Below are 25,948 nucleotides of genomic sequence, written 5' to 3'. Positions count from 1 at the left end.
AAACATGGGGGTGCTTTTTCTCCAAAAGAATCCGGACTCTTTCCCACCTTGAATGTACGTTAGAGTCAGGAGCAAGTGAAATATGCTCATCCGAGATTTGCGTAGCCCGCTAGCGGCCGCGCATACTAGGGTATTAGCGAGACAGGACGTAGAGTTCTACGCATGCACGGTGCTGCTTTAATGTAGATAGGCAGATGACCGTACAGCTTCGACCGCTGAGGTTACGGAATCGTAGATCAGAATCGTAGGGTGCCAGAGACATCACATGCTAAGGTCAATGCGGAGGTGCTATATAAATACAGTAACCTAGTTGCCAATGCCAATGCTAATGTCAAGTTCCGCAGAAGCCTGCAGGATGCCGCCCTAGGTTAGGAGATAACAAGATAGAGCAGAGAAATCATTATTCGAACCTGGTTGAACAGTTGTCCCATCACAGATGCTTGTCTAGGGCCAGCCGGTTTTGTCTTCCTAACTAGACCAAACATAATAACAGGTACTTACCTACCTACCCATAGTATCTTGAGTCTTCTCGAGGAAGGTGATTTAAACATGGAATGATGCATAGTCTATTCAGTACGATTAATATTTGAACCAAAGGTAGTTTTAGAAACGAATATACAGTTTAATTATCACTGACCTAATCGACAACATCGAGAGCCCTACCACCTCACTTACTCATCCTCGCCTCGTTTCCATCATCATCATCGTCACTGATGCTGTCCTTAATCCGGACCATCCCCTCCTTTTCCTCCTCGGCCCCTCCGTCGCCACCTTTACGTCCAAACGCCCTTCTAAGCTCGCACCGACCCAACCTCTTCCCACCAGCCTTGCACTCAGGACACGCGCGCCCGTGTTCGATAAGCAGAACGTGCAAGCCGTACTTGAGCGCGTCAGGCACCCTCGCATCGAGATGCGCAAACGCCTCGTCGCGAGACGCCGATGCAGGCCGCCATCCCATCATGCCGGTCAGCCGGTGAACGTGCGTGTCGACGGCGAAGCTGGCGCGCCCCACGCAGAAGAGCAGCACGCAGCTCGCAGTCTTAGGCCCTACGCCACGGAACGAGATAAGTTCGCGCATAGCCTCCTCGTCATCTCCTCCAGCCTCGAGTCGCAGCAGGTGGTCTAGCGAGTACTTGCCGTAACGTTGCTTAACCTGGTCCAGAATCTCTACGATGACGCGGCTTTTAACGCCTCCCAGACCACCTCTAGCAATAGCCTTCTCGAGTTTCTCAGGACCGCCAGCTGCGATCGCAGCCCAGCGCTCCTCGGAATCCCCGCTGCCGTATACCTCGTCCATGTCTAGCTTGGCGCGCGTGCTATTCTTGTTACTTGTGTTCTGCGATAGGATGGTGCGCACCAGCGCATCGAGAACTGACGGCGCATCGCCACAACCGGCCCTGTCGGCTGGCGCGCTTAATATCTTCTCGGGCCGCTTCCGCTCCCCGTGCACCTTTGCAAGAACATCGTAGGCGCGCTGACACTCCTCTGGTGTCGGCCGCGGGAAGTCCGGGTATGGCGACTTATTGGCGAATTGCGCGTAGGATTTTAGTTTCTTCGCCCGGAGGTCGGCTCCTTTATTCCCTCTACTCTCTTGACTTTTTCCTTCCTTTCCTCTACCCACGACCTCTTTTCCCGGGCTAGATGGTTCGGCCTTGACCCGTGTAGCAAAGTTGGATAAAGATGATGTAGTTTTTTTCTTCTTTGTCAAGGGCTTAGCTTCACTTGTCTCATCCTCATCCTCATCCTCGTCTTTCGGCCTGACTCTCTTTCTTTGCCGGGCCGATGCAGACGTTGTTACGCTCGCAGGTAGATCTTCTTGTTTGATTGGCACATCTCCGCCTTTCTTACTGGTATTCCTCGTGCTGCGTCGGAGGGTGGGATGTTCTACTACGCTATCCGCTTCGGATTTGACGGCGGCCTTGGCCATGATAGCGGAGCTTCGGGTAACGTAGCAATGATGAGGTACCTAAAAGTCTATAGGGCAGTTAAACAGTAGTCCGATGCAAGCCGTAGTCTCTTATTCCTTTTCCGCCTTAGCCGTTCAAATTTGGTTATAACGTTCGTTATGTTATATGAACATCCGTTCAAGTAAAGTGAAAGTGACAAATAAAAATGAATTGTACGATTGAAACTGTAATGTTTTGCGAAATGAGACAGCTGAGTACCTAGGTACGTGGTACTTGAGTCGCGGGAGATGATGTCAAAGATAACCCTAGTAACCCAAGGACCCCTTTTTCTTATACATAATTATCACAGTATGTACGTCAATAATTCGTACCCCTAGGCTAGACCAGCGGCGTTGCTTACAGGCTGATCTTACTGGTTGAGCTCAGACCGCGGCGGATGACGGTACCGTACCCCTACCACTTATTCTCATTCTCATTTTCATGAAGCCTTACAAACATTTCCTTTGCTACTGAAAGTCTAGGTAAATGTACCTAGGAGGTAAACATGTAGTCGCAGTCGTAGGCATCAATTCACAATAATAATATAATAATTACACTCATCCCATACGAGGTACTCTCATTACCATCTCCTGTTTCCTGTCCATCGTTCCCTGGGTATCCTCATGGACAGGCCTGACCCGTCTTCTCTACTAACTAGTACCTCGAAGTTCCTACATAGGATTCCAAATACCCTCCCTCCTTTTCTTTTATTTATGCCATAACGCCTTACAAATTTCATTACACTCAATACTCATTCATAATACTCTTACATGAATGCTACAGTATAGAGAATGCGAGAAGCGATATCCCGTGTTTCTGCAAACTCGGTATACCAACATAGTTTCTATTACTTCGATTATGTTCCAAACCCAATGCTCCAGTTTGCACTGACCTATTGGTGTTGACTTCTATCCCGGGGTCTCGTTAGCGTCACAACTCTCACATAAAGGGTATTCTCAGCCCATCTTCGTTTTTGAGTTTCCTATTCTCCCGAGACCCAACCATTTCCTCTTACCGCCTCCCTGTGCTCCGGTAGCCGTCGCTTGAACCACCGTCGTTGGTGTGTTTGGACGCGATATCTCGAGGGCTTGTTGCTGCGGTGTACTGCTAGTTCCTGAAAGGAGCGACATACCGCGGCTACGCATGATTGGGGGAGGTGTCGCGCTCTGAAGATCGTCTTCAACAATGCCCGGGGCGTGCCAGGGCATAGTCGGCGTTGGTGGGACGCTGTTTCTTCCTGAAGGCTTTACAGACCTCATCGCTGGTGGTATTGCCGATAACTGAGCCGGAGTTGGAAGAGAGAAAGTTGCCTCGGACGCGGTAGACGGGGCGCTGAAGTTATCAGAGCCGGATTTTCTGAAGAACGAGTTAAGACCTAACCCCCGTCCCTTAGACTGTCCAGAAATTGGAGGGTAATGATTTCGCTTTCCAGGCGTCGTTACTCCTTGTTGTTGGGACTGTGCTCTGGTGGATGACGCGGGTGCAGCAGAGTCTATACTACCACTCCTACCTCTCCCGTCTATCCACGCCGTAGCCAGACCCATAGCAGGATGCTTCTTAAACATCCCGCCAGCTAAAGGCATTGCGCTAGTGCTGCCAGTGCGAGCATGCAAACTCGATCGTCGATCAGGAGTAGGAGGTGCAGATCCCATCACTGAGGGCTCAAATATTTCTGTTTGCGATGTTTGCAATGAGCTGGCCATTTCATCGATAGGGTCACGTTTCAACGCCGACACCGGTGAACCAAGATAACCACTACCTTTTAGAGCTCCAAAGATAACGTCTGTTTCCCAGCCTCTCGCGTCGGCAGGGAAAGAGAAGAGATCAGGAGATGCAGAACGACCGCTTCCGCGCTGTTCTGACGAGCCTGTTTGATATTTGTTCGGCTTCATGCTCTCCCTCATCCAGTAATCAAAGTTATCAGTTTCGGAACGGGCATCTGCGCCACCGTCCGAGTCTGAATCCGACCCTAAACTAGCAGCCCTAGCACGGGAGCTTGTTGTTTCAGCTGACGAGTGAGGTCGTGGTGGAAGAGATCTTGCAAGCTGGGTAAGGTCAGAGAACGTATTCGTGTTAATGGTAGGCATTGGCATTTGCCTACGACTGGCGAGCACTGTGGTCGGTCGATGCTGATTCGAAGACGGCAAGTAAGGAAGTTCTCTACCGAAAGCCCCAATTCTATCGTAAACAGACATGATACCATTTTCAGGGACACCTCTTGTTTGCTTCGTAAGACTATCTTGAGAGCCGGTGAAATTCTGCTGGTTTCGAAGCGTTGATGACGAGACGGTATCAGGGGTGGGTGGAAAGGCATGAGGGTTTGAGAAGTCCCTATATGTAGGATAGTTGGTTAGGACCTTTTCTAAAGCCTCTCGCTTCTCCTGTTTAGTCTTGCCCTGCTGGGGTGGATTTGTAGAGGGCTTCGCGAGAGTCGGGGTTGCAGTACCTCGACTGCGGTTGGGCATAGGTTGTCTAGAAATATCGTTGCCGACCATCATTTGCTTGTCAAGTCGCTCAATCTCCTGTAAGGGTGAAGTCAGGCTGATAACATTGTTCGTAGGCCGCGTACGAGTCGATAATCTAACGCCTCCGCCTGGTGTACCAGGTGAGCCCGAAAGCATCTGACTTGAAATTGCGCTCTTTTGATCGCCTCGACTCTGGTCATCAATCTTCATCGTTGGCGTCGGGGAACGGTCACAATAGCTACCATCCATTCCTACCACATCTGCCGGTGGCTGTAACCCTACCCTGTCGCTTGTATCCTTAGCGCCGTATATGCTAACAAAGGAACTTTCGCTGAGTACGCTGAGATTAGGACTAGCCATACGATTAATCTCGCTAGGATCAGCACTCGACTCGGAAATTTTTCGCATATGCATTGCACTAGTTCGTCCTCTTAAGACCGCGTTGCGCAAATTCTCAGTTTGTTGGCTGTGCTCGGAGAGGAAACTGGGTACTCGCCCGAGGCTATTCACATGCGCAGTCAAACGCGGCACGCCGAGGTTTACCACCTTGGGGACAGTAGCTACGGGGGGCGTAACGGTCGTGGCAGATTCAATATTAGGTTGATCCGGTGAAGAATGGCGGTACGAGCCGTCCGCCTCGACTCGTCTAACCATTTCTCTTTCTCGAACCAACTCGTCAATCCGAGTTTCTAGTTCTACTATTAGTGTGACGGCCTCGGCGAGGGCGTCATCCTTCATGTCCAGCTCGCGGATAATGTCTTCATGAAGCTCTATCATCTCTCCGTGTTGAGACTCAAGTTTCTCAACTCTCTCTTCTAACGCTGTCTGCTTCTCTCGTCGATGGTATAGCTCCAGCTTGAGATCGAAATTCTGTTTATGCAATGTTGACAGGGTCTTCCCATTTAAGTCAGCTGCCAAGTTTAACTTGCTAGAAAAGCGCATGTTATTATGAAAATTTCGTACCTGTTCCATGTGCCTTGCCCCCATCCCTGCATCTTTGGCCAATTCGTCGCTATTGTCCGACCACTGCCGTCGTCCCACAGAGGTAGCGCTCCTCTTAATAGGTGAGCTCTGCACATCTCTATCCCGGATGTCGCCGGTAGAAGCGCTCAAGTCGGTGCTTGGTTTGCTTGCATGTCTTTCGTTTCTCTCCCGCTGTAACCTTTCTTGCAGAAAAGTAGAGGCAGACGCTGTCGGTTCCCGTAGCTCATTGCTAGATTCCCTGGATAATCGTGACATAGGCCGAGTACCTATTGAGCTTCTGCTATGGTGATATTTATGTATCGGATGCGAACCTGTATAGGAAGCTTCCCGGGGGTACGAAGAGGTGCTGTTTGCACTTTTAGACGTCATCTGGGTGTTCGCGGTGCTGGCACTACTAGCTCGTGAAGGTGCGCGAGGGTACAACCGCTCGCGTGATTCCTTCTGACTTCCGCTACCATCCATAACGAACAATATTACAATGTTGTCACGTACTCTTTGCTAAGGAAGGTCTGGTGGTAGTGAGGGCGACGAAAACAATTGGCGACCCTATCGTTTGGAATAACCTCGTTCGATCGCGTGGGAAAAGAACAAGCAAAATTAGAAGTATAAAGTAGCGATTCATGTAATGACGAGGCGAGTCGATTCGTAAGATATGGGGTCGAAGGTGGGGATTGAAGCACGGTATTTGTCTGTTTAAGGAATTGTAAAAGATTCGATATCGAGATGGAACTTTGAATAATGTACAGTACGATAGATGATGTACTTCATACGATGTACGGAAAAATCGAGGCGCTCAATGGCCTAGGATAAGAGGCGTCATCAGCGGTCGAGCAGCTCAGTGGCTTGAGCGTCTTAATGCGTAGGTAGGTGGGTATGTAATGCGACAACTTATAAGTTATAAGTTATAACCAGGTTTGCTAGGACCGTTCTATTGTTGGCAGGTCGGCCGTTGGCTATTTGTGGTTCGCAATTCGCAAGTAATTAGTAGATCTAAATCTCTACCAATGTTTTTGTTATGCTAATAATAACCGTTGAATTGCTGTTGCTCCACAACTGCGCAGTGTAGAAGATGATTTTCAGCTGCAAGAGAGCTTGAAATAATAAAGCTGCTTCAACCTAGAACCACAGCTTATGAATGCGACCGTTTACCCATAAAAAACTGCGTTTACAAAGGTATTTCAAAGAGGCTGAGAACTCGAGATTTGTTGTCACACCAGTAGAAGGAAGACTATGTATATCGAGATAAGAGGTTGTTGTGTCTTAGGGAAATATGCGCATAGTTGACTCGTTAACTAGAAGAACCAATAAGAATAGAATTGATGCCCAAGAAAACAATGAGAATGAATTAAATTAAATAAAAGGCCGGTCAAAACTCTCACAAGGTATCCGGGGTAATAGAGATAAAGAAGGCACACAATTTCTATCACCCGGGCGATTATGGGATGAGGATTTTTCAAAGGGGTGTGTGACGAAGTTCACGACGATTAGGATGGATCATGGGAATTAGGTAGAAAAAGAAATCAGAGAGAACATGCACTAATTTCTTCTCTAAAAGCTATCGATAGCTATGTACTCCTGCTTCATCTCCGTACCTAACGTAAGAGTAGTTCCCATGCATCTAAGTCCCCCGTTTGGTCCCTTCGCGTCGGGATCTCTTCAAGCTAATGCATGTGTCTCAGGGGAACCTGCATATCAAGGGTTATCATTACTGCAAGTGGCTAAGGCCAGTTTAGAGGTTATGCTAGGAACAAGGGGCTAGCTCAAATATTAGCAGCTGACGGTTATGCTAGGCTGACTGGAACTGCTGGAAATGCTGGGAAGGCATGCCGATTTTGATATTCTAACCAATTAACTTAACCCTAGTTAAAAACCCTGGTTAGGGTTTGGTTACAGCCCGCCGTGAGCCGGGACTAGGTATGTACTCAGTAAACCTGGCTTCCATAATGCTGGGAAAGACTATGATTGGTCGAAGCAAAACATTCTCACAGGGTTCGTACAGGGTAGTTTAAAAGTGATCGTTTCCGACAGTTACAGTGGGCTTTTTTATTTATTTCTTTCCCACAGTGATGTGACGTTCAACACCATTGGAGCATCACTGTTCGGAGCCCCTGTGCCGAGCGCCTCACGTTTGTAAGAACTAAGAAGACATGAATACCATGTATGATAGGTAGCCTAGGTACTTTATGTAAAAGCAAGGATGTGGAGAGGAGCCTTTGCCTACATAGTAACCTTTATTTTTTATTTTTATATAAACTTGTGTCGGTACGGTAAAAGATCGCGAAGTATATTATGACCTCAAGTTTCGGTAGATCGTAAAGGAACCCATTGCCCATTCTACAGATCACCTAGGTATCCATTCGATGCACTTCCCCACGATGGCGCGAGCCTTGACCCTATCTATTATGTACATACATACTGGAGATAAAAGTCCACCTAGTGGGACTTGTATTGTATTCTAATTCCAGATGTCGTCATTAGCGGGACCCTTAAGTTGTCACAGTCTCGGTATCATCATCGTAAGTTAGATGTAAATGTGATCGTGTTACACTTCTCCTTAAAATCTCCTTATCAGTAACCTGCCCATAAATGAGCCTGGTAAATTTCTCTATACTAAATCTACACACTACCTGCCTGCCTAACGAGCTCTAGCTCTCTTTGCCCGTACTAGACAGGTCGTGATAGCATAGACTCCCCAAGGATAATTCGTCAATCAAATTCGGTTTCGCTCGCTCTCCATAATTATTAAGAATTACGAGTTACTCTTCGAGCTAGAATGTAAAAGGACATGAATATAAAGATTGGCATCCAAGAGTAATGAAGGGATAAGGGATGACCTAAACACCAATAGCATACCTGGTAGCTCAAACTCGATCAATCAACCTTTAGCTTAGGTACCTATATATCCAATCCTCAGCGTCAAAAATTACGTGGCCCAGCTATCAAGCTAATAACAAATAGCATGCAAGCTCCAATACTCCCACCATCAGGCGTATTGGTCGCAGAAGGGTATTACAAAGCTTATAGGGGCGACGTGGCAATCTGCCCGCAAGATTTCTACCCATTCTTGATGTATCCTATTGGTGATGTATGCGGCATGACGAGAGCATATCGTGAATATTGATATGCCATCATTAAATCAAGCTAAGATGATGGATCGTTGATATGATTTCCGGCTGCGTGAATTAATATCCTGTCCCTACACCCACAGCACATCTATTGGCTAGAAGTCTACCGATAACTATAATAGTAAGACTTCGCTTGGCCTTCGAAGCCCTTCGTCATATTCCGGGAAAATGCTACACGTTTTGGGGGATTCGATAGCAATGGAGAAGTATCCAACGATTGACGCTATCCTGGTATCAGCTAGACAGGTCTAGAGTTAACTACTACCTAATACCGGCCGCATGTCTTATAAGGTATGGTATATTATAGCCTTATCACAAATTAGTTAGATTGCCAATTATATATGCTCAGATATTTCGTTAATGTGATAGCATGATGGCGAAATCCTACGAAGAAGCTTCCTACTCGTTCGAATTATCAAGTGACGAGTAGATCGAGCAACTGAATCGAGAAGTATATTTCTATATATACCTTAATCTAGCCACTCTGACCCTGAATGAGCGGGATCATAGGCTTAAAGCTTAACTATGTGATATATGCCAGTCCGCCATACTTTCAAACTCCAAAGTTTCTAACGAAACACTGCAAATTCGACGAGAGGATTGTTTTCAGCTAACACGTAGTATTCAACATAAGCTACGACCACCTGTTTTCACGTAATCTTTTTATTTGACCTCGCGATATCGTTACCTCCTCTACGTTATATCTATGTATTGTGCCACTTAAATCATCCGAATAGGCAGCACACCAGCTATTAGTAGGGACATAGAAGCTGATGGATGATGCCATTAGCCTACTTACCTCTCCGTGCTGGCAGAGTCCCACTTGGTCTCGGCAGACTTGTCTTGAGGGTAACAGGATCGGTGAGTATCAAGTATTAGTCGTGTCACAAATCAGTGTGTATTGCTAGTCTGCCGTGAATGATGTATTTGTGTTCCCGTTAGGGGTAGATAACGAATCTGAGATGTGGTGCAACCCAAGAGACATCAATACGACTACCATAACGTGACCGGTAAGGATCAAGGACATTATCTCGTGTGGTCGACAGTCTTGTTTCGGGATGCTGAAGATGAACATAATTAATCCTACCTACGTAACGCCATTTGCTATGCCAATAACCTGTATTTTACAACTCCTCCTTGAAAAATTTCTCTTCGCTTCCTGCTTCCTTGTTTTCGTCATCATCATCGGATTTCTTGATTTCGTCGGAATCAACCACACTGTGAATCTCCCGGCCGTCTCCTGGAACTTCGACAACCTCGAGTTTCCAGCCCCTATCTCCTGCTAGCTTTTGCAACTCTTTCCTCAGTTCCTCAATCATCTCGGGATTGAGATCTAGCTTGGCTAGTTCCTCGTCAGTGAGTATTTCGACCTTACTACCTTCCTCTTTGCTGGCCCCCTTGGCCACCACCTCGACCAAAGAAGGGATGTTCGAACTTCGGAAGTTTCGCGGAGGAGCTAGCTGGTGTGCAGCTTTTCCGTCCTCACCTCGTCCGAGCATCTGTCGCCCTCCAACCACGATTCCACCAATCGTGATGGGAGCTTTCGCCTCTCCTTTGGCTTGGCCTACCATAGCCGACTGCGCTTCTAGCGTCTTTTGCGTATGCCAATCTGCCTCCTCTGCTTGCGACACGATGGTGCGACAGCTAATAATATTCGCCTTCTCCTCCTTGGGTGGCTGGAAAGCAATGTCTACGCATAGACGAGGGGTATGAACTACCATAAGGTATGCGCATGTTGTTACCTCTTTGATCCAACCAATACGGTCTTGGGTGCTGCCTGGACTGCAATGGTATTGTATTTCGATCGTCCGTTCTCGACCAGTCAGATCACATATAGTGCCGTCCGCCATTTTCTGAACCAAATACCGCTGGTCGCCCTTGATCTGGAGTTCTGTATTCGGTGGTACCGTAGTAGCAGCCTGCCCCTTGTCACCCGCGGGTGCAGGTTGTCCGCGGCGCGAAGAGCGTGTAGTGGAGTGCGGAGCAGGAACTCTTCCAAGGACGTATTCTGCAGTATTGGGATCTCTCATGGGGGGGCCGCTCTTGACACTGGCGGGAAGCGCATGAAATTGCACGACGTCGCGACCGTAACAAAAACTGTAGCTCCACCAACCAGACATATAGTAAAGACAGTTACCGTCAAGGCCGTTGATAAGATCCCAACCGTGAGCCGAAGCTCTTGCGAGTTCGCGGGCCTCCTCGGCCTTGGCTAGCTCAGTGGCTGTCTTATTAGGTGCGGGAGGAGATTCAATAACCGGTATGGCGCATAGGTAGCGATGGGGAGGAGCGGTCATGATCTCATAGAATTCGGCGAGATTTCGATCGCCGTCACCGATACTGCTATCAACGTCGGCCCCATCCTTAGCAGGTTGTATATTAGATATGATATCGTTCTGGCCTGGCAAGTTGGTGTCATAGCTGGCGGGAGAGGGGCTAGCCCTTTCAACTAAGGCCTGCGCATCGATTTCTGATATATATGATTCGGAAAAGACTACCTCGAACTGGCGACGTACGTATTAGTTAGATACGGTGGTGGTAGCCGAGAGGGTAGACTACGACCATGTCTACCTACCTATGTAGGTAGGCATTTATATATATGTGTGTGTATTATATCTGCATATATCTGTATATATGACTATGTGTATAGACATGTAACATACCTGAGGATATGCTAGAAGATCGTGGTGGATGCTGAATCCTGGCTGGCGAGCCTGGCTTAACCCCAGCAAGCCGCCTAAGAGGAGTAGCAAGTTTTGACGGCACATTATGCCGCTTTGTCTGGGGATATATTACATGGACACAATCACTGTAGTTGTAAGTCTTCGTTGAAGTTGTATACGTGGTGTTGTATTGGTATGGGTATGGGTAATTGTAGTAATCGTAGATGCGCCGGCGGCTGCGCTTCGGGTTACGTACATAATGACAAGGTGGCCGATGGAAGATGGCATTATCTGATCTGCAAAAGCCGATAACGATAACGATAACGATAACTTACATAATGTCCATCTTACATAAGGTTACCCATAAGGTAATTGCTGCATGACCCGATGATTTGCCGTACATCCTTGGTTTGTTTTCTTGAAACAAGCTGGTCGGCAGCTAGCGAGTCTGTGTTACATTACTATTAAGTCGGAGGGGGGGGATACGGCACCCCCTTAGATACCGCACCCCGGTAACAACAAGGATGAATTAACCAATCATACAACAGGGTTTTACCAGGGCTCTACACTTTTTAATATAAATTCGATGTATTTTTAAAAAAACTTTTTTACACTTTTACTTTTATTTATTTAACTAATTAAAAGCCCTCGAAGAAGCCATTCAAGCCGTATGCAAAGGTATATTGTTATAAAAGGCTGCTTCTAATTGGGCCATTCCAAAATCTACATTTGCTGGACAAATCAAAAGCCGCGAATCGATTATTAAGGCCCATTCCGTACAATAATTTTCCGATTTCGTTTTATTTTACAAGAGCCTCAAAACGCCTCAGTTTCGGAGATTCTTATCGATAATAAGCCTTTTGATTAGGTGGCTATCCCTAAAAAGTCACGTGATATTGTTGAAGTCGCATAAAAATATTTTCGAATTGAACTTAACGAACCAATCAAACGATTCATCTTTGAAAAGGTGGGGAAAAGTGTGGATATATACTCATACCAATTGGCTATCCTCCAAGCTAAATGCGATAGCTTAAAATAGCTAGTGGTTCGGCTAAAGCCCGCAAAACGGGTTAAAGTTAACCCAGACCCAAATAATATTTTTGTTTAAATAGAAAATATTCATCGCATTAGGGAGGAGCTAGCGGCAAGGCTAAACCCGATTAGGATTAGCGACCTGGTTTTATTGGCTGGTTTAAATGAGCTATGCTTAGAATGGCAGTTAGATATTTCTTAACCAATTATATATTAATAATTTACCTTTTTCCCTGTAATGTACCGCGTTATACCTAAAAAGGTTAAAACCAATCCGGGGTGCCGTATCTAAGGGGGTGCCGTATCCCCCCCCTTCGACTTAGTACGAGGATACATTCAGACATCGTACGTAGGTACCTACCTCCTACCTAGGTACCTATGTACATACCTACATCATGTGCGTAGGTAGGTCCACCTTATTCATTTTACCCACTGCATGTTTTAATTTTTGATATCCGATATTTAAATCAGACAAAAGTCTCTAGACCACTTAGAGGTAAGACCAGGTTTGTCTCGTTAATCCGTTCTCATCCTCGCAACACGTCTCGACTTTCGTTCGCATAATGATAATTCCCTTCAGTGTAAAGATGGTCTCTTCTAGACGATCATCACCCCCACCCCGTAGCATCACTTCTCAGCAATTCCCGAGATATGTCCAGGTTATTACCTTCTAGAACAGGACTCTTGCTCGGTTTGCGGAGTGCGTACCTATCTCCTTGTCACCGAGCATGCCGCCGGGTTGCTCCGGATTGAAGATCCACATCTCTCGGTCCACCCGTCAATTTGCGGAGAACTGCCGGTGATACTATGTAGAGCTTTGATCGACAAACTGCCACATAGCAGCCTTAGACCATCTGGACCATCTGGGCCGTCTAAACATCCGGACATTGGATGCGGCTTTGTTAGCAAGAGAATTTGTTCTCCCCTCCATCTCTCCATAACTCCACGAGTAAAGCAGTAAGCGCACAAATCCCACTACTACCACCGCCGGCGTCTATCCGTAAGCCACTGGTTAGCATCAACCTCTTAGGCATGTCACACTACATGTTGGAGAGATCTAGGCAATAAGCACCGGAAGCACGATCTAATCTCCCGCATCACAGCAAAGCACGTTCTCGTCCTACTTCCTTACGTCAATTCCGCAATGTTCTGTTATCCGACGGATGACGATGATATGATGCCCGGAACGCATTTCTTGTCGCATATGGCTTGAAGCACCAATAATACATCATCGTTAGACATCGTCGGAAGTCATATTGCAACGAATGCCAAGCCACTGAAATTTAATTTTACAAAGCTGCTGTGGTGACGTGATGGTTGAATATTAGGGCTTATCCCTGAGCATTAGATATGATATGTCGACTGAGCAGACGAAAATAGTATACCTATCTGAAATCACCATCTTACATCGAGATATGTTCCTCTATTAGTAGGGATCGAGGAGAATTAGTTGAATCACCAACGTCATCATTCTTGACCTCCTTAACAACTTTACTGGGTTGGATGAACTCGGATGGGCTTGAACGTGGCGGCTACGAACGCGCTGCGAGAGCTTACCGACTGCTATTTTCGCTGCCCGATTACATCCAACCTACTGTTCTATGCATGGGAAGCATGAGAAGCATGGCCGTGCATGCATAGACGGGCGGTCAGCCGAATAAACAAAAGTGTGTGTGCACTGGGCATTCAACATCTTTGCGTGCCATACATACAATATCCGCCGGCAGCCGCTCGTCTAAGACCAGATGGATCTGCGAATATCTCTGAGCAAGATTGGGCCGATACCAAATCGAATAGGACGCACATCTCTCCATTATCCAATAACTCCCTCTCATCACAGAGCATTCATACATAGTAGTTTCATATGCTGCAAAGCCTCGTAGTAGGGCAACAACAGCCACAGCCAGCGATGAACATGTTGCTAGTGGTATTTTACATATTACATCCAATCTTAATGCTTCAATATAATAATGTACGATATACGTACATGCTCTGACATGTCAGGACATGTCCTGGTGCGCGGCCCACCGTCGGCCGCCAGGGATCTGGTCCGCTTAGAGAATCATCAGCCACTCAAAAGGGTCGCGGGGATGGTCGCCTCACTCTCAAGAAATCCACTTGACTCATCGAGACCCAATGAATACCAAATTCGTCGAAAACAAGGCAAACATTGGCAACTAGGATATGCAAGCTATTGCATGCATCTGTCCTTGACTCCTTGGACGGTGGGCACGAGGTTCTCCCTTGCAGACCGGTGCGTGGTCCATCTTTGGCATTTCTTTTTTCCCCCGGCGCCCATAAGCGCAGCACGGGGAAAAGAGAGATGAATGACTTTCAAGTGGACCTCAATAAGCAAGATTCCTTTAAGCGAAAGGAGCGGCCGTTCTATTCGTACATACATACATACTCATACTACCTAGGTACTACATGTTTTGTATGTAATCCGTATACAGCACTCTACCACATACGGATATGTACACAGCTTACGCACGACCGACCCGATAAGTCGATCCTATCGAAATGCAAGATGCAACCGGCGAGATTCTATCTCCCAGTTCTCCATACCTGGGTACCGACTTGGGTAGTACTTAATATATGTACTAGTAGGTATGAATTATTCTCTACCCATCTCTGTATGCAACCCCACGTTTTGGATGACGATGAGCAGAGAACGGATAAGGGAAACATGCATGACCAGGTGTGTGCATGCGTGGCTTTACAGCGAAACGAGAAAGATCCGGAAAGGAGCCCGAAGCTCAGAGAGAACACTCAGAGAATCGATATTTTTCACATTGTCGACATTCTACGGAATATGCAAAATTGCAACAACTTATTCTCCTACCCCTACCTATGCAGTCAGGCCTTACTTACACTACTATGAGGACCATCGGGCTCCGAGGATTTGCCAATGCCTTGAGAGATGGGATTCACATTTCCTCCATCGTCTTAGGCTCTTAGCTGGACCTAGTCTTAGCCCCTCTGCTATTTATTATCATCTACATAGAGATCCAAGTGGACCTTAGTCCCCTCTCCAATACCGAATTCGACAACTCGTCATTACAAAAATTGGAACTGACAGCGGCGCTACAATCTTAGCTACTCGTTAGACGACGCATCTAAGCCAAACGCTATCTACACTAACTACCCGCTTCACCTACTATGATCCTTTTGGATTCCGATAATTCTTAGTAAATTGCAATCACATGTGTTAGTTACGGTAGCATGGCTCGGTAACATGTCATACACTGCTGCTTACAGTACCCTGTCTACGTGTTTCTTTAACACCAGACTCCCGTCTGTCGCCCTGATGAGTTTGCAGAAACAACCGTGTTGGGTGCAATATGTAATAGTAAAAATGGTCGATCGCTGAATTGGCTGACTGCGTCACTCGGGCGAGGGGCCCCCCTTGTAAGGGTACTGGCAAAACTGACCTGTAAGATCCCGTAGCAGAGGTTCCAGCGTTGAACTCGCTCTGCATTTTGCAAGGTTACATCACATCAAGACCGTCAGTACTTGCAGCTTGTACGTACATGTTAGTTAGTTAGCCAGGCGCTGTCGTATTCTGCAGAACGAGACGATCCGGATGGTGCAAGTTTCCCATCGGCCCTGTCAGCACGTCTTGAAAAGTCCAAGATCAAAGTCCAAGTGGGCATCTCTTGCAGCAGAATACACAGGTCTGACAGGCCATGACGGTCCATCATACCCTCCGGAAATCCCTCCCCAGCGGGCTAGTATCGACTGACATCGCTCGTCCCCAAGCGCCCTGTCAAATCACACAAGTTCCTGGGACGCTAGCTTGTTTGGCATCCATTCAACGTTGCAAGGGTTTGGAGCCAAACCCGGCCAGGTTGCAAGGCCAAGAGTCGATCTAAGCCCGCGGGATCCTCGTAAATTAAATACCTACAAATCTACATACCTACATACCGGTACATGCAGATTGGGCAAGCGTATCGTGCGTGGGAGAAGAGCGGGCGAGGATTACAGACCCGCTGCAGCGCATGGTCCAAAGCCTCGTCTTGACTGACTGGTACATAATTAAGCAACGTCCTTTTGGTTTTCTGGTCTTTGGGTATCCGAGTCTGTGTTTCGCCCTTCCTTTTTCCCCATACTTTTCCCAGATCGGATTTCAGTCCGTCAATAGGTATTGTTCTCGCCTGATAGATCTTGTGTCGACGAGACAAACATAGCATCAATCATCCTTGTTGGGCTTTCTCTCGTCGAGGGTCTACCCAGCGAGGCTGTTTGTATTAGTGTGAAAGGGGGAGAAGGAAGAGTGAAGCGTTCTAGACGGTTAATTTCGCCTCGTCTATTGCCTTCCTTTCAGCATCGTTGAATTTACACACCATCATTGACCACTCTTCGTGCGAACCGGATCTTAGCATCATGAGTCATTGCTCAAATCCGGATCTTGAGATTAAGAAGCTCCGGGCTCTGCTGAGGAATAAGGACGAGGATCTTCGCAGAGCGCAGCAAGAAATATCGCAGCTACAGAATTCTGTTTATCAATCGCAAATAACACAATCCTCGAGCCCGAGCGTATCTGATGCTTCTGCTGTTCATAATGAGTTTCAACTGTCGAGTACTGCCACGCCTGCCGCCCCTGCCACACCCTTCCATCAAGATGGCATGTCGAGAAGTAATACAGTTCCTCGCAGCAATGGTATCCATGTGCATAATCGTCATGAAGGTGTTGCACGACAATCTGTAAGATCACTTCTGACCACGTCCTCGTGTGTGACTGGTCAGCTCCATACTGACGGGCGTTTATTAGAATCGGCACAGCAGTAACGTCCACACTATCAAGCGTGCCAGAACCATGTCTCAACAAACACCAACATCGCAGAGGATGGACCGCGTCGGTTCGAATATGTCCACACAATCTGCTGGCCCCTTCACTGGCAATGTTCCGATATCCCCCCAAACACGGATTCACAACGGCGGTATGCAGATGAGAAGTGCTAGCACGACGGACTTCGTAGATAGAGACGAACCTATATCATCATATGCCCTTGTCCACTCGCAGTCTATGCGGCCGTCTCAGTCGTCAAGACATCGACATGACATGCCTACCCTCTCCGAGTTAGGGCCTATGACTGGCGTGATGCTTGACCCCGAAGTCTATTTTGCACAGCACCCGTACCATGAAGAAACTCCCCCTACCGTAGAATCTTTTGGTTCATCCGTGCCATCGCAGAACCAAGATGTTGACGTGCCCCAATTCAATATTACTAATGTGTCAGTCTGCGGTTCGATGACTACAGCGCCTACGTATGATACTGCGCCAATGACCCGACAGAATAGTTTGTTCGATAACCAGTCTGTGTCCGGCGGCGTACGGATGATGAGCCTCGGATCGCAGATGTCTCAAGGCGGCGAAGTACATTATCACGAAGCTTCTCAACAGAATAACAGCAGCGGCGATAATTCGCCGCTAGGGAAGAGACCTTATTGCAGCGAAGACGCTCTTATTGCTGTAGGGTCGAGCCTCGCCCCTCCATTCGCCCATCAATATGCCCCTTCGGCACCTACCGACGCGTTCCTGGCGTCGGATATGGAACGATCGGTATCCAGTGCAAGCATGGCCAGTACTCGGTCAAGCTCATCCCTCAAGGCCCGGGCTAAAGATACGCTGAAGCAGCAGTGCCAGCGTGCTTTAAACGCACCGTTGAAGCCCAAACCCAGCACGGAGCAGGATCCAGCAGAATCACAGGCTAGTGCTAAGAAGGATGGCAAGACAGCCATCGCGAAGACCAAATACGTGCGGCCGAAGCAGCCCAAAGTCTATTGCGACCAATGTGACGAGCATAAAGACGGATTCCGTGGCGAGCATGAGCTTCGCCGTCATAGGGATGCCAAACACCAAGCTACTGTTAAGAAATGGATATGTGTCGATCCGGTTGCGCATGGCCTCCCGATAGGTATACCAGCTGTCAATCCTCTTAGTAAGTGCAAGGCCTGCAAGGCGCAGAAGAAGTATGGTGCATATTACAACGCGGCCGCGCATCTCCGCCGCACTCACTTCAAAGAGAAGCCGTCGCGGCAGAAAAACAAGGGCAACGGTAACAGCCGCGGCGACGAGGACAAGCGCGGAGGTAAGGGCGGTGGCGATTGGCCTCCTATGAGCGAGCTGAAGAACTGGATGAAAGAGATCTGGGTGAGCAAATACGAGCAGGACGACGACGACGACGCCGACGAAGACATGGCCCACCCTGTTGTGGATGTTGAAGCCGGAGGTATGGAATCGTATCCTGCCGATTTCAACATGCCGCACAAGGTAGCAAACCACGATGTGTTCGAAGTAAACTATGGCAATCTAGTCGTCAACACCGACGTCGGCTACATGAACGGGATGCCGCTCTCGTCCGCCGACTTCAACTTCAATAATGGCATATCGCCCGCCACCATGTCGCCAAACTTCAACTCGGATCTTTCGGCGATAACTCCCCAGGACCATATGAACCAATATAGCTCGGCGCTTTCGTCGTCTGCGACCGTCACTCCTATGACAGCTTACCACGAGGTACCGCATGTGGACGAGTTCGACTTCAACATGGTCTACCCTCAGTGATTCCCTTCGTCCGAGGTGATCGAATCTGCCTAAGCCCCTTAGCCTAGCCAAGTTGCGCTTCTAGTCGCTTTTTGCGCTGTTGTTTCCAACACGATATTCTTCGCTTATTATTTGACCCGTACATAAGCCGTACATACATTATTACTTCGTTTCGAATTGCATTTATTCCACTGGTTCAATAGAACTACGTATTCGTCACCAGCTCGTTCTCCGGCTCGGCGTAGCTATGGTAATTGCCCACCTCCTGGGTTCATCGAGGGGTATTAGCACCGTGGCGAACTTATACCCGAACTGCATACGAATACGGCGTTTTACCACGGGGGTGTTAAGTTTCGGTTATACGCGCCCACGGCCCCCTAGTGAACCATACCGCTCCAGTAGATGGTGCGGCTGTCGTTACTTGTAAATACGGTTCCCGATAGGGTATCTACAAGGCGTCCCGGCGACCTAGAGGCAGCGCCTCGCTTTTAATCATTTCGATTCTCGTCGCCAAGGCGCGGTTCTGGCGTTTAGAAACAAACCTTTTTCTTGCTTTGTAGGACGAGCTAGGGGAGGTGGGCGGCCCTCCAGGGAATCGCCGTCCCCCTGCGTTTACGTGTGTATATACTTGTCGCCTAGGCGGGTAGACGGTATGGAGAGGGATCCGAGTTTTGACATTTTGGCTTAGCGCGGAGTTGAGGAGGCTATAGCAAGCACAATACGGCGGCGGCGGCGGGCACGGCAGTTGATAAAAGGAGACTGGATTCTTTGCTGTTGTTTTCTCTCCGTCTTGGTCTCCTGGATAATGTCGGTGCGTGGGAGCGGTTATGAGGAGAAAGTTTCAAGTGCCCTGAGCTCGGCACGGGGTTGTGATGTTGGCCATCGGGTGAAAAGGGAGTGCATTAGATATGGGATGGGCGTGCTGGTTGGGTTTACCTATTCTTCCCCCTTTTTTCTCTTTTGACGTACTCGATTGTATTGTAATGCCTTTAATCAGTTCTAGTGGTAGTTGGATACTCCCCCTTATGGAGGAGTTGCCGTCCGTCCATGTATTTGGCGGATTAGCAATTAAGGTGCGAAGAAGCACACTTGCCAACTCAGTTTCTATTATCCCAATTCTTCTCGCTACTTGTGTCTCTATTTGTGCTTATGAGGCTTGAACTAGAATGGCCTCTCATTGTAGCGGTACAGAACTAATTAGCCAGAGCCAATACAAAATCACCGAATTCCTTATATAAAGGCCGATGTCTTTCGAACCCCCTTACTATTGGTATTTATTTGAGCTATTGGCTGGTTTTAGGATATATCTTTCTCTTACCATACCATATGTACTCTCTTGCACCGCCCACTAACAATGATTGTATATGTCGCAAAAAAAGAAATTCAGCTTGCTTCGGTCCGTCCCAGCTTCACTCGGACCGGTTAGTTCTCTTATTCTAACCCCCAACATCCATTAAATGATACCGAATTCGGGTTCAACGCCGGAATTTGGAATCAAGCCCGGTCCAACATATTTAGCGACGGAATGTTTTCCACATCGGGTCGCAGAACGGTAACAACCATAGGATGAATGATACGATGGACTGGTTGGTTTCAACTCATTGGATCCGGGTATGCTTCCGCGAGTCATAGGTGTCTCGACCCCATCAGGGGCATTCTCCATCCTTGATAATATTCTACTATCTCCCACATAATATCGGCAGCCATCCGGACGCATCTAAACGTGTACATGTCACATACATAGTAGAAAATCCCGGCAACGCGGGGGCATAGGATGATCCTCTTTGGGTGTGCAGCATAGCCTTGTTCCATATTTAGACCATGCGTGCTGTTGGTAGCATATGGCTTTTGGCTGTTTCATGCCGACATGCACCCGCAACAAGTGCATAATGCTTCTATTGATACCTTAGGTAGGTAGGTATAGTAAGCTGGTCGAATAGTCGTCTTATCTTGAATAATTAAGTCGGCTATTACTTTGCCGCAAGGGACGGATTAGTTCCCCTACATAGCCTCACATACTCTTAAGCGCTGATGATATAATACAACCCCCTTTGCTCCTTTTCTAGGTAGCTATATCGTCATTATCAGTCTCGTCAACCAAGAGAAGAATATAGTCAGCTTCTAACTTGAAGAACTACCATTGCATACCCATGTAGCATCGGAGCCCGCTAGCGTAAATATTGCAGTAAATTGGTTCCCCAGCACGAGGCTTTGAGAGGACATTACACGGCATACAATGTCGTGCGTGGTCCCTAGATAGAAGTACCGCCTCGTTCTGATAAGCTGACACAGGATAGGCCTTCTGCACCTTATTGTGACGGATCCCCCCTAGCTGAGAATGGTTGGTTTCAAAATAGCTACCGTATATAGTTGGTGCATATCATATCAAAAATGAGTATGCTTCCATAACGCATCGCTCAAACCAACTCCTTTCGTATAATCGGCCGCCGCCATATCATTTTCTAGACACAATGGGTTCATATATTTCAGTTGTTGACTGCAAGGCAGACTACAACATCACCTTAGATTGTTCTATTGGAAACACCACTATGGGCGAAACATCGATTACAAGGATCGGGAGCTATACTAAAGGACAATTTCCTGGAGATCCGGATATTGCTGGCATAGGAGTGCGTTCTGTACCAAGCCCTTGCGATACGCGGAAGCTTATGCGAATATAGATTCTTGCTGTTTTTGTTGCCGTTACCTCATTTGCGATAATCACCGGCACCGTGTCGATTATTTGGAAATTAGCAAAGAGGTTCCACTGGAAGACGACCTATAATGAAAAGTAAGAGAAACACAGGCTTCTGTGACTTGAGGGGTTTTATGATTTAGTTAACATACCTCTTTCCTAGACAGAAGAAGGAGAGACAGCATTTTACAAGTTTCTCTGATATCTTGGAAACTCTGGTCCTGGCTTGTAGTGATCAGCAGGTCTTCACGGGAGCTGCGTACGCGCTCACACTTCGGTACTGGAGAGGCTGTACGATCTCGGCCTATCACTATAACATCGTTGCGAATATGATGCTTCTCACCTGCGCCACGCACCTGATATCGGTCACCATCGTCCGAAACTATTGGAAGTTTCCATGGCTGGCCGCCCTTCGCGTCATCTCGATAACAGCTGTTTTCGCAGTCACGGGATTGCTCATGACCAACCAGAATGCAGACATGGAAATGCTATTTCCCACTGGAATACCGGACGCCAATGCGACTGATAGCTCCATCTTTCTCCCAGCTGCTTGCTTCCAGGGCGGATCTCATACGACCTTGGATACAGTAAAGGAGACTACTTTGAATGTCCATGCCTTCTTCAAGGACAATATTGCTCAGTCGACACCACGCAACAAAATCCAAGGCTGGAATTTATACATCCTCACCCTTCTCTTCTACGGGGCCGCTATAGTTGCCGAGTTGGTTAGGTTAATTCGACGTAGCAAAAGTAGACCCGGCTGGAGAGGTCACGTCGGCAATCAATTTCGAAAGTGCGGTAGCCTCGGAACGGCCGCAAGGAAGATCTCGCAGTGGGTATCCACGATCTACCTTCTGGCTGGCGTAATCTTGAGCTATGTTGTTACCGGCATATCGACACGCTATATATTCGAACTTCGAAAATGGGTTGATAGGTCAGGATGGATTAACCCACAAAACAACCAGAACCCAGAAAACGACGCCAAAAGCTTCGGCCAGCTAGTTCCTATAATTTCTAGCGTGTTGATCGTTTTTAGCTTCGCTCAGATTATAAGTGGTATGTTATCTTTCCTCTTCATCTTGTATGTCGTCTTCTTGGCTCATGCTTACTTGGTTTCTCTGCCTTTAGAGAAATGCACAAACCACAACAACCGTAAGCATAGCGACGAAGAGATGCCGTCGCAAGCTGGCACCGTCGAATACCTCGGTTCATCTAGGTACAACATGGTGCCTCAGTCGACTCCAGAAAAATATAAGCCGATGCACTATAGGTCGGTAGAAGCAAGTGCGGCCAGCTTTCCATCGCAAGTTGGCTTAGAAGACCAGTTGCCTTGGGGGGAAAGCGTGAACTCTGGTGGGATGGTGGCCACGCCACTGCTCAGCGGTAGCCCTTATTCCTCTGCCTCGGGAACACCAGGTACGCAACAGCCTATGACGAATGATTCCCGCCATAGCATCTTGCCCGAACGACATACACCGAAGTCGCGCAGTTTAATTAGAACTTCGAACCCTTCTCTGGAGTCGATGTCGAGGCCAGAAGGTGGGCCAGCAAATACCGACGGGTTATGGATTCGGCTGTCTTAGGGTTAAAAGATGTGTTATACCTTGTAGGTAGTTGTAATAATGTAGGTTAGTGATCTTGGGTTGGGGGTATTAGTCTTGATTATTTTGCTGAGTTATACTTTTAGCTGTACTTGTTATTGCTCCTATTGATATCCGTTTCTATAGCTAAGACTTGAGAGCCTTTAATTTATACAAACGAAGAAAATATGCGGATTAATGTATCTGTATACTGGAATCCGATCTAGGTCAAACAATGCAAAGATGTTGTATTGAGATAAATGGAGAATTGAAGTGCCCCTTGCTTTAAAGATTCAAATACCTACCCCTTAGGTTATAGGCTTACAGGCTTACAGGCTACAGGCTACAGGCTACAGGCTACCTCAGACTACAGGCTTACACAGGTACACTGAACACCCCTGCATTCGTACCTACCTACCTTTTCTTCTCGGTACTTGTGACAAGGTGGGTGCCCTGTCAATTCCCCGCATCCTTGCCGCCTTCTACCAACCCCCAACCTCCAACCCCGCCGAAAAACGAGAAACGGTCAAGAAAAAGGAAACAAAAGCTTGTTTTCGACTTCACGTTACTCGAAGTCATCTTGTTTTTTTCTTTCTTCTTTTCTTCCTCTTCTTCCTTAGATCGCATCATTTTCCGTGCTATCATCTACTCCTGCGAGCTTGAAATTAACACATCACCAAATCCGATATCCCCTCAATGCGTCTAGTCCAGAGGATGAAGATGCCCTCATCTATAATCGTCTTCGGCCTGCTTCTTTAGTTTTCTACCCGAATACAATTCTTTTCGATTCCTTAACAGAATGATAAAGAGAGTCTGCGATAGCCTTCGCTAAACCATCGTTTTGGCATCACGACCACATCACTCGTCTATCATTCATTATTAGGTCGTTCTAGATTATCAATGCTTTTGTCAGGATGGCAGACCGCGGTGGAGATGTCCCGACTGTACTTCCGCCAATCTATCAACTTCCAGAATGGGAGACGATAACTCACCCTCCTAAACCTCGACAGTCCCTGTTAGGCCGTATCCTTCCTTCGAGGGATGCTCTGGATGAACCGTTATCCGTCTCGGTTCAACGTTCAACAACCGCGGACCTTGAGCAAGCCAAAGAAGAGCCTGGTCGAGCGTCTACGCTCCCAACATATGCTCCTTCAACTGCCGAGAATAACACGACAAAATCTAGGCTTGTTTCTTCGTTGCACAAGCGTCTAGATTTGGTAGTTCCACCACATCGAACCTACTTCGGACGCTCGCGACGCTTTCTGTTTCTCTGCATCCTCCTGCCTGTCGCCATCTTTCTCTTCGTCCTTACCCCGCTGGCCATCGGCCTTGGTGTTGGTTTATCACGCCGCTCGTCCAAGACGCAACACTTGCCTCTGCCGAGCAACAAGAGCGTGTTCACTGGCGACTTAACATACTACGAACCTTCTCTGGGTGCGTGCGGCATACAGTCGAACAGCGGCGAGAATATCGTCTCCGTGTCTCACATTATCTTCGATGCCGCGAGCCAAGGGTCTGATCCGAACGCGAATCCGCTTTGTGGGATGAAGATCAGAGTTACGAGAGACTTTGTCGAAGCCGGCGTGGGGAACCGGAGCGTGGACGTCACGGTGGTGGACCGATGTGTCGGTTGTGCGGCTACAGATCTGGATTTAAGTACTGCCGTGTTTGAGCAGCTAGCACTGCTGGACACCGGAAGGGTGGTTGGCAACTGGGCATGGCTGAGCTGAAGAGCCCGTATGAGATCCGAATATGAGTGATGAAAGGCATATTGTGTTCTGTTTTAGGGGCGTCATTTGCATACGGAGTTCGGCTAACGGTGGTTTAGTATACCCCTTCCGCTATGATTTCGGGATATGTTGAAGAGTGTACGAGCGACTGACTAAATTACGATTCAAGCCCAGCTAAGAATATTTGACATCTCTAAGCACAATGCGCTACAGTGACTAGTTTAACTTGACAAGAAATCAATTGATATGAATTGATTCATGGATTTTCTAAATTAGAAGCCGGGGTTGCGGCTAAGCCACGGTGAGCCCGTCAAGGCGTCACCCCTCTATCGGCTTTAGATGTAGTGGCAATTCTTGGCCGGCTAGTATTAGGTACGGAGATGTCTCCGCAGTCAAGAGTTGAAGTGGCGAGTGATGATTGTCCGCCAAGTATTGATTTTCATCGTGTAGGTATACGACTATTTAGCCATCTTTGCCTCCGGTAATCACCGCTCCACTAAAAAGTTCGCCTACCGTAGCATTCCGAGGTGTCGGGTATAGCACTAAGACCATATTAAGGAAAACTAATGATGCTTCTCATTTGATATACCCACCAAAGTCAGTTCATCATGTGTACATGTACATAATATCTACTTACCGATAAGTTAGCCACTAGAGGAAGCACGCGTTTATACAAGCAGAATGCCGTCAAAAAACATGACTGATACTGTGGTGGCTAGGTAGTATCAAGTATCTTTCTTGACGCCATTTTGACAAGTCAAGTCAAATCCTCGGCGTGTCCCGGACTTAGCCAACAATCACAACAGGAGAGGAACATTAGGTTAGGATAAACTAGCAGATTCTTTACATACGAAGATCATCTGGAAGACAGTTCCAGACTCTAGTCTAGTAGGGTAAACGGGCTCTATTGCGGGGATATATCAAAACAATGACGAAAGGAACTTGGACAAGGGCAAAAACGAAAACACCGACAAAAACAAAACGTACAACACCAGGGATTCGCTGGTCGTCACCGACCCAACTACTAATCCGGCAGTAACTGGTTTATCGAGGGGAGAGCGGACGGGATCCCGAGCTTTCCAGATCTTATGGTCGTACGTGAAGGTTCGGTCTGACTTTTCGACTTATAAGTGTTTGTAGCCTTCAGCTCATCGTCGGGTTACGTAATCAAGCCCCCCTATTTA

At 47.6% G+C, this 25,948-nt stretch overlaps 6 protein-coding genes across 6 annotated transcripts; 3 read left to right on the top strand and 3 right to left on the bottom strand.

Annotated features, from left to right (window-relative positions):
* Window positions 1-667: 667 nt before the first annotated feature.
* On the bottom strand, window positions 668-1,927 carry F4813DRAFT_394309 (DNA glycosylase; the record flags this gene model as incomplete). Its single annotated transcript, XM_049247543.1, has 1 exon — window positions 668-1,927. The coding sequence occupies one exon, from the start codon at window positions 1,925-1,927 to the stop codon at window positions 668-670; it is 1,260 nt and encodes a 419-aa protein (XP_049094824.1).
* Window positions 1,928-2,402: 475 nt separating this feature from the next.
* On the bottom strand, window positions 2,403-5,857 carry F4813DRAFT_400558 (uncharacterized protein; the record flags this gene model as incomplete). The annotated part of the gene is made up of 1 exon (XM_049248282.1): window positions 2,403-5,857. One exon carries the CDS (start codon window positions 5,855-5,857, stop codon window positions 2,903-2,905), a length of 2,955 nt encoding a protein of 984 aa, XP_049094823.1. The 3' UTR covers window positions 2,403-2,902.
* Window positions 5,858-9,298: 3,441 nt separating this feature from the next.
* F4813DRAFT_376736 (glucosidase II beta subunit-like protein-domain-containing protein) lies at window positions 9,299-11,483 on the bottom strand. Its single transcript, XM_049245158.1, has 2 exons — window positions 11,181-11,483; window positions 9,299-11,021 (listed from the first exon to the last, which is right to left on the bottom strand). The coding sequence occupies exons 1-2, from the start codon at window positions 11,283-11,285 to the stop codon at window positions 9,645-9,647; spliced, it is 1,482 nt and encodes a 493-aa protein (XP_049094822.1). The 5' UTR covers window positions 11,286-11,483; the 3' UTR covers window positions 9,299-9,644.
* A 5,016-nt stretch (window positions 11,484-16,499) lies between these two features.
* Window positions 16,500-18,893, top strand: F4813DRAFT_289594 (uncharacterized protein). The gene is made up of 2 exons (XM_049240605.1): window positions 16,500-16,916; window positions 16,984-18,893. Exons 1-2 carry the CDS (start codon window positions 16,596-16,598, stop codon window positions 18,778-18,780), a joined length of 2,118 nt encoding a protein of 705 aa, XP_049094821.1. The 5' UTR covers window positions 16,500-16,595; the 3' UTR covers window positions 18,781-18,893.
* Window positions 18,894-20,584: 1,691 nt separating this feature from the next.
* On the top strand, window positions 20,585-23,296 carry F4813DRAFT_376719 (uncharacterized protein). Its single transcript, XM_049245157.1, has 4 exons — window positions 20,585-21,389; window positions 21,441-21,550; window positions 21,618-22,510; window positions 22,583-23,296. Exons 1-4 carry the CDS (start codon window positions 21,231-21,233, stop codon window positions 23,035-23,037), a joined length of 1,617 nt encoding a protein of 538 aa, XP_049094820.1. The 5' UTR covers window positions 20,585-21,230; the 3' UTR covers window positions 23,038-23,296.
* Window positions 23,297-24,983, top strand: F4813DRAFT_376715 (RlpA-like double-psi beta-barrel-protein domain-containing protein-containing protein). The gene is made up of 2 exons (XM_049245156.1): window positions 23,297-24,847; window positions 24,918-24,983. The coding sequence occupies exon 1, from the start codon at window positions 23,949-23,951 to the stop codon at window positions 24,762-24,764; it is 816 nt and encodes a 271-aa protein (XP_049094819.1). The 5' UTR covers window positions 23,297-23,948; the 3' UTR covers window positions 24,765-24,847; window positions 24,918-24,983.
* The last annotated feature ends 965 nt before the right edge of the window (window positions 24,984-25,948 follow it).

This window comes from Daldinia decipiens, assembly GCF_022478715.1.
Source record: "Daldinia decipiens strain CBS 113046 unplaced genomic scaffold F4813scaffold_58, whole genome shotgun sequence".
NCBI lineage: Eukaryota > Fungi > Ascomycota > Sordariomycetes > Xylariales > Hypoxylaceae > Daldinia > Daldinia decipiens.
Note: the sequence above shows the minus strand (reverse complement) of the source record. Positions and strands in the feature narration are given on the sequence as shown.

Excerpts from the sequence above, each read along its gene's own strand:
- F4813DRAFT_376736 (XM_049245158.1), bottom strand. The coding sequence starts at position 11,285 with ATGTGCCGTCAAAACTTGCTACTCCTCTTAGGCGGCTTGCTGGGGTTA. Across the intron at positions 11,022-11,180 it reads ATCTTCTAGCATATCCTCAG|TTCGAGGTAGTCTTTTCCGA; the intron begins GTATGTTACATG and ends GTACGTCGCCAG.
- F4813DRAFT_289594 (XM_049240605.1), top strand. The coding sequence starts at position 16,596 with ATGAGTCATTGCTCAAATCCGGATCTTGAGATTAAGAAGCTCCGGGCT. Across the intron at positions 16,917-16,983 it reads AAGGTGTTGCACGACAATCT|AATCGGCACAGCAGTAACGT; the intron begins GTAAGATCACTT and ends GGCGTTTATTAG.
- F4813DRAFT_376719 (XM_049245157.1), top strand. The coding sequence starts at position 21,231 with ATGGGTTCATATATTTCAGTTGTTGACTGCAAGGCAGACTACAACATC. Across the intron at positions 21,390-21,440 it reads CGGATATTGCTGGCATAGGA|ATTCTTGCTGTTTTTGTTGC; the intron begins GTGCGTTCTGTA and ends ATGCGAATATAG. Across the intron at positions 21,551-21,617 it reads AAGACGACCTATAATGAAAA|ACAGAAGAAGGAGAGACAGC; the intron begins GTAAGAGAAACA and ends CCTCTTTCCTAG.
- F4813DRAFT_376715 (XM_049245156.1), top strand. The coding sequence starts at position 23,949 with ATGGCAGACCGCGGTGGAGATGTCCCGACTGTACTTCCGCCAATCTAT.